The sequence below is a fragment of the Aulonocara sp. 'chitande type north' Nkhata Bay genome, linkage group LG15, assembly GCF_057382095.1.
Source record: "Aulonocara sp. 'chitande type north' Nkhata Bay isolate Kocher_YH1m ecotype deep benthic linkage group LG15, A_spYH_male_GT1.1, whole genome shotgun sequence".
Lineage (NCBI taxonomy): Eukaryota > Metazoa > Chordata > Actinopteri > Cichliformes > Cichlidae > Aulonocara > Aulonocara sp. 'chitande type north' Nkhata Bay.
In genome coordinates this window covers 13,623,344-13,630,232 of record NC_141358.1, presented here as the reverse complement: position 1 = coordinate 13,630,232, position 6,889 = coordinate 13,623,344, and the positions used below count along the sequence as shown (strand labels likewise).

The 6,889-nt window shown below is 39.4% G+C and overlaps 1 protein-coding gene across 1 annotated transcript; it reads left to right on the top strand.

The window, feature by feature from the left end:
* The first annotated feature begins 481 nt into the window (after positions 1-481).
* On the top strand, positions 482-5,545 carry LOC147312734 (ubiquitin carboxyl-terminal hydrolase 46-like). Its single transcript, XM_086264327.1, has 16 exons — positions 482-833; positions 1,192-1,247; positions 1,572-1,671; positions 1,781-1,864; positions 1,981-2,036; positions 3,073-3,222; positions 3,367-3,507; positions 3,631-3,696; positions 3,794-3,925; positions 4,018-4,141; positions 4,225-4,376; positions 4,482-4,581; positions 4,692-4,768; positions 4,943-5,051; positions 5,148-5,205; positions 5,367-5,545. The coding sequence occupies exons 1-16, from the start codon at positions 807-809 to the stop codon at positions 5,543-5,545; spliced, it is 1,611 nt and encodes a 536-aa protein (XP_086120453.1). The 5' UTR covers positions 482-806.
* The last annotated feature ends 1,344 nt before the right edge of the window (positions 5,546-6,889 follow it).

Sequence of the window (6,889 nt, the reverse complement as noted above, 5' to 3'; positions counted from 1 at the left end):
AGCTGGGCGAGATAGAGTGTGTGTGTGTGTATGTGTGGTTTCTGCAGACAAAGCATAATAATACAATCAATTAGGAATCAGATTACATAATAAACATAAAGATACAACTGAGGTGTACTCAAGTACAGTATATAGCTAAATAAGCTGACATTATACTTCAGCCTGGTTACATAAACTTAAAGTCAGACATTATGCATTAACACACCGCATACAACTATGCACTGAAGGCAACTGTACATTGGTTTATCATCTGTTACACGGAGCACAGAATCAACAACACGATAACAACGAATCTCTCTCCTAGAAGCTAATTAGTAAACAAATCTGTTATGCTAGCGAACTACCACTTGTACATAATGTCACATAAACAGAAGCAGAAACTGCTGGTAAGTCATCAAATACACTCATGGCTGAACACCAACACAACTGAGTGAAGTAAAACATTAACTAAACTAACCAAAACACACACACACACACACACACACACCAAGTTACTTTTGCACAATACTCAGCATTTTGCACATATCCATTGCACTGTCTTGTCTTGTTTATTTTTGCAATTTTTTGCACATTGCACTGTACATTTCAAGCATGTACAGTGGGGTTGCTTGGAGACGAGTACCACACAGTTCCAATGAGCATACATTCCAAAATATGCAAACTAGCCCCATACATTATGATGACATATGTTCAGGGTATGAACATTCTATGCTGAAAGCTTATAAATATACAACTATTGAACTTGTTTTCAGTTGAACTTTTGCATAGCACAGAAGATTTTCACTGCGATCAAATTAGGTTCAAAGATGTTCAAACGCTTTTTTCTCAGAAAGGTAAGTTTGACGAGACTTGTAGCACATTTCTCTGTATATTTTCTTACAGTAAATAAGCATTTTGAAGCTTTTAATGGAGCTTCATAGATGATTTTTGTAAAAACTGAATTTTGAACCAAATGAAGTATTTTGTATTTCATACCATAAACTTTAAAACTCAAATTGAGGCATGAATAAATTGTTTTTAATTTATTTAAACATATTCATATCGGTCCACTTCATGAGTCGATAGCTCACTAAATTGATAAATAATCTAAAATAATACCAAATTTTCTAACTGGACACTTTTCATGTAGAGCCTCCCTTGGAATGTTTGTTTTATGCCATTACTGATGTTGGTTTTCTTCTTTCTAAACAGAGATCAAAAAACCAAAACGTGGCAGAGAAGGAAATTCCTTCTACGTCTCAACAGAGGTAAAGAAATGTGACTCTTTAATCCAATGTTGCCGGAGATATTTATAGCAGTGGTTTAGTGTGAGCTGTTTTATTTCCCTTTTATTGTTGTTTTTCTTCCGCCTTGTGTGTTTATATCGTTTTTACTACTTCTAGTTTTGTCTATTATTTATATCGATTCAGAGATTAGTTGAAAATATAGAGTGTAAATGTACAAAATACATGATTTTGTTCATTTTGGTATTTCATAACAGTTATTATTTTTTATTTGCAATATCCAGGATGCGCTCCTTGTTAAAAATTTCCACTTTGAAAAATAACATTTACACTTTTGTCCTCGATCAGCGTCCCGGATGCTTCTGTTGCTGCCACAACACCTAACCATGAAAATGGTATAAAGAAGAAGAAGAAAATAAAATGGAGACACTTCTTCTGCTGTTTCTCGGTTTGCTTTTACAGAAGACATATGAAATGCATATTTTCCTTAAAATGTATTTGTTAATTTTAAGTGACTTTTCTTTTTTAATAACATTATGTTTGTTCGTTCTCTACAGGAAACTGACAGCGATACAGAGGCAGAGACCCCCACTGTAAAGCCACAGAAAAAGTCCCGCTGGTCTATTTTCAAATTCTGGAAGGTATGTTTTATGGAAAGAGTCACTATCATCAAGCATTTATTCATCACAATGAAATGGGAGCAATTAAGAGCAATGAAGCACACAGCTATGTCCTGTCTTTTGGTTTCTTTCTACAGAGAAGAAACCAGGTTGCTCCAGAAACAACAGGGGAACCTGATAAAAAGAGTGACAAGTAAGGGAAACTTTAATCTTCTCACTTTAAAGAAAAAATCTTTTGGGATCCTTCTGGTTGCAGATTTGATACTTAATCTTCTATATATTTGTATATTTTTGCAGATTAAAGAACATGCAGCAGGACTGTACACCTGCCGAGGCAGCACCACCAAAAGAAGACTGCCTAGAAACAAAAGGTCGAGAACTGGTTGCTTCAGAAACAACAGGGGAACCTGATAAAAAGAGTGACAAGTAAGGGAAACTTTAATCTTCTCACTTTAAAGAAAAAATCTTTTGGGATCCTTCTGGTTGCAGATTTGATACTTAATCTTCTATATATTTGTATATTTTTGCAGATTAAAGAACCTGCAGCAGGACTGTACACCTGCCGAGGCAGCACCACCAAAAGAAGACTGCCTAGAAACAAAAGGTCGAGAACTGGTTGCTCCAGAAACAACAGGGGAACCTGATAAAAAGAGTGACAAGTAAGGGAAACTTTAATCTTCTCACTTTAAAGAAAAAATCTTTTGGGATCCTTCTGGTTGCAGATTTGATACTTAATCTTCTATATATTTGTATATTTTTGCAGATTAAAGAACCTGCAGCAGGACTGTACACCTGCCGAGGCAGCACCACCAAAAGAAGACTGCCTAGAAACAAAAGGTCGAGAACTGGTTGCTTCAGAAACAACAGGGGAACCTGATAAAAAGAGTGACAAGTAAGGGAAACTTTAATCTTCTCACTTTAAAGAAAAATTCTTTTGGGATCCTTCTGGTTGCAGATTTGATACTTAATCTTCTATATATTTGTATATTTTTGCAGATTAAAGAACATGCAGCAGGACTGTACACCTGCCGAGGCAGCACCACCAAAAGAAGACTGCCTAGAAACAAAAGGTCGAGAACTGGTTGCTCCAGAAACAACAGGGGAACCTGATAAAAAGAGTGACAAGTAAGGGAAACTTTAATCTTCTCACTTTAAAGAAAAATTCTTTTGGGATCCTTCTGGTTGCAGATTTGATACTTAATCTTCTATATATTTGTATATTTTTGCAGATTAAAGAACCTGCAGCAGGACTGTACACTTGCTGAGGCAGCACCACCAAAAGAAGACTGCCTAGAAACAAAAGGCCAAGAACTGGACATCAAGCCTCCACTGAACAGTTCAGAGGACCTAGTACAGGTCATAACTACAGACAATCCCAGGTAAGTGCTTTTAATATTTTGGCCGATTGCTGATCACAATAAGAATTAGATGTTTGAATGCTTTTCTCCAGAGAGACAATGTTTGTTTGTTGTCCTGTTGTGCTTGCTATGCATCCCTGACTCCTTTCTTCTTTCTGCATGCAGCAGCACCCATAAGGAATGTGGTGAAAGTTCCAACCAGGTTAGAAACACCACTGAACATAGTGAGCCATCAGACCTGAGTTGGGACACTTTGCTTATGGAGTTTCTGGCACAAGAGGATGGATTGGAGCAGGTGTTTGACATGTAAGAGAAAAACGTCCTCCAAAATGTTTAAACTTCAAAGCTCATGCATACATGCACATACACTGCTTAGCTTCTTGACATCTTTCCTAATTGTGTGTTTGTGTTTTTACCTTTTTGCAATAGTTTAGGGAAAAATTTGAAGGATAGAAAAAAAAAGAAAAATAAAGTTCAGACTGTGGACCGCTTCGGGTGAGTACACGTGGTGCACGAGGACCAAAGCTCTCTTTGTCAAAGTGGAAATGAGTTATTTTACACTGATAGTGTAAACTTTGTGTATGTGTGGCAGGTTTCCAAACATTGTAAACAGCTGCTACATGAACTCCTGCCTGCAGAGCCTCTTCAACAATGAGGAGTTCATTAGAGATGTCAGCCGTCAGGAGACTTTGTGGAGAGCAGTCCCAGAAGCTCGGCTCTTAAGGTGCGCTACGTCAACCTTCTACTTTCTTCAGAAACCTGAAGAACAAAGATATCTAACACCAGAAATGTCTGTTTACCCTTTCCTTTTTACAGAAGGCTCATGAACATCAGGAACTGTCATGAATCAAGAGATTATGACCTTAAAAAACGCCGCCTAATGTCTTTTAAGAAGGCATTCAGCCAACAGGTTCCTGAATACGAAGGCAGTGCACAGAAAGTGCGTCAGCTATTTGGACATTTTGTTTTTTGCTTTACCTTCTAATGTTTATGTTCTAAATCTCCTCTGTGTTTTTCTTTCAGGACGCTCATGAATTCCTAACCTTTTTCCTCAATGAGGTGAAAAGCCTCTCACCTCACCTGAAGAGGGAAGCAGCTCTCCTGGGCCGAAGTTATACCTGCCCAGTAGAAGACCATCATGTTTTCAAAATGGAAAACATGAGGACATGCAAGAGGTAAGCCAGTCTTTCAGAAACACAGGGCTGATTGCAACATTTTCATATACCTCTTTTCCACCTACTTGATCGTTACTTTAACTACGTTACTCCTTAAATGTGTAGCTGCGGTCACCAGTCATCACAACAGGAGGAATTTACAAGCTTGTCCCTTGACCTGGTTCCAGAGGGGTCTGTTGAGGACATGTTAGGGACATACTTGAAGGTAAGATCACAAATTCCAGTAGAGATGTAGTATCACTGATCTTGTGTGTGCGCATAGGTTGTGATTTTTTTTTCTACCATAAAGCCTGTTTTCTCTTTGCCGTTGTTTAGGAACAAAAAATCGAATTTACCTGTGACTGTGGAGGGACGACCTCGGAAGTGAAGCAGTCTTTTGATACACTGCCAAGGTGAGTAAGGTCACATCAGAATTGATCGACTGACCTGATTTCCAAACTGTGGCGCACTAAACATCAGAGTTTTTTAGACAACACTTGAGCAGTCATTTTCTCCCATCTTCGGTTTGTGTTTGACACTCATTCTTCTTATTTTGTACCTTGGGTTTTTTTTTTCTTTTCTGCCAGAGTTCTCATCTTTCACCTGAAGAGGTTTGGCTTTACAAAAACCCACAAGCTTCAGAAGGTGAATGACCCCGTCAGGCTGCAGAGGGACTTGGTGGTGTCATCCAAACAGGTAAAAACAGACTGCAGAACATCTCAGAGAATCAGCTTAATTATCGCACTGATGTGAGACTTTATGAAACTGATCTTTGGATTTGTTCCTTCTCAGGGTGATGGCCGTTATGAACTCATAAGCATCATTAGTCACTATGGAGGCACAGAATCAGGTAAAACAACTGACTTGTTACAAACAGAAAATGCTACTTTTGAGTGAAGGACTCACACACAAAAGCTTTTGATGTTTTAAGAAGCACTAAGTCCAAACCACTGTTTGCTTGAATCAGTTGACTTTTAGAAGTTGGATTCATTTGTCTTAATGTGATCTTAGGACACTACATCTGTCATTCTGTGCATCCTGAGGAGAGCCCACAGTCTACATCAGATCATTGGCTCACCTATAATGATGCACGGGTGCTCCACACAACTGGATCGGCAGTTTTTGAGGAACAGCAGCAGTCTGCCTACATCCTGTTTTACAAGAGAAACGTAAGAAGACACAGCAGCTGAGAGAATTTTGAAATGTCCTATTACCTTGTTAATCATTTTTCTCTTCATTCTAAAACAGGGTGTGGAAGCAAGTTAGAGCCATCATCGTGCTGAGAAGGAACAACCGTCGTCTCAGACCGCTGGTAAGTATTGCCCTTAGGAGGAAGGGTCCTCCCAGAGAGCCTGGTTCCTCCCAAGATTTCTTCCTCCAGGAGGGAGTTTTTTCTTGCCACCGTCGCCCCACATTCACCGGTCATTCACTAGTAGTGCACCACTACTAGAGATAGTCAGGACCAGTGTTTGGCTTGCTCTCTGGGAACAACAAATAAATTAATAATAAAATAAAATAAAGATATTATTGTCACGGGCTGAAAGCAGGGACTCAAGCGCAGAGCAGGTTGATGTCTCAAAACACAATTTATTTACACACCCGTGCAATAATATATACAGTGACGGGAAATTCAGGGTTCCAGGGGATTAGGGGAAGGCTCTCTCTCTCTCACGCTCGCTCACGTCCTCACACACGTTCGTACCGCGGGGAGGTCACAGGTCCGGGAAGATAAGCTGGAACAGGGAAAGGGAGATATCACTCACAAATCACGAAGGCATAAAGGTGTAAGACCACGGGAGCTGGAAAGGTAGACTAACGTCAGTAGCGCAATCATCCCGCGATGAGAGGATCTGTGACCCAGCCTCAAATAGAAGACGGATAATCAGCTGATCGCCAACAGCTGTGAGAGCCAAGGGCGGGAGCCAGCTGTGAGCTCCGCCCAGGCAGAGAGATAGGGGGAGAAAGAGAAAAAAAACACAAGTGTAGCCTTGTGAGGCCGGCTGGGCAGGCACGGGGACCATGACAATTATTTACTTATTTATTTATTTTTTATTAAAATTAACGTAACAACAAAAACAAAAATAACTAATAAAAACTAATTAACTAAGTATTCAACTGTGTTTTGTGAAATTTGTAATGAGTCTCAGTTAAGTTGATGTCACAGAAGTTTCTGAATCAACCATTTAGATTGTTCAACAAACAGATTTACTCAGGTAAAGATGGTAAGCTGGAGCACTGGTACCCTTCTAGTTCAGTTTAAGTTTTTAGACAAATATTCCCTCATTCAGTTGCAGTTTCTGCTTACATTATACATTATTTAGCTGCAAATGTTTAGCTGCAAGTAGCAAAGTCCAAAAGTGACAACATTTCCACTGCACTCTCTCCAGAAATGGCATATAGAACTTTTGATCAAATTAGACATTTATCCTTGAAAAATCCATGAAAATATTTAATTGTACCTTTTATAACATTGTGGTGGGGCGTGGTCTGCGGTGCCGTGCAGGGAGGGCGGACGCACCTGCACGGCATCCTTA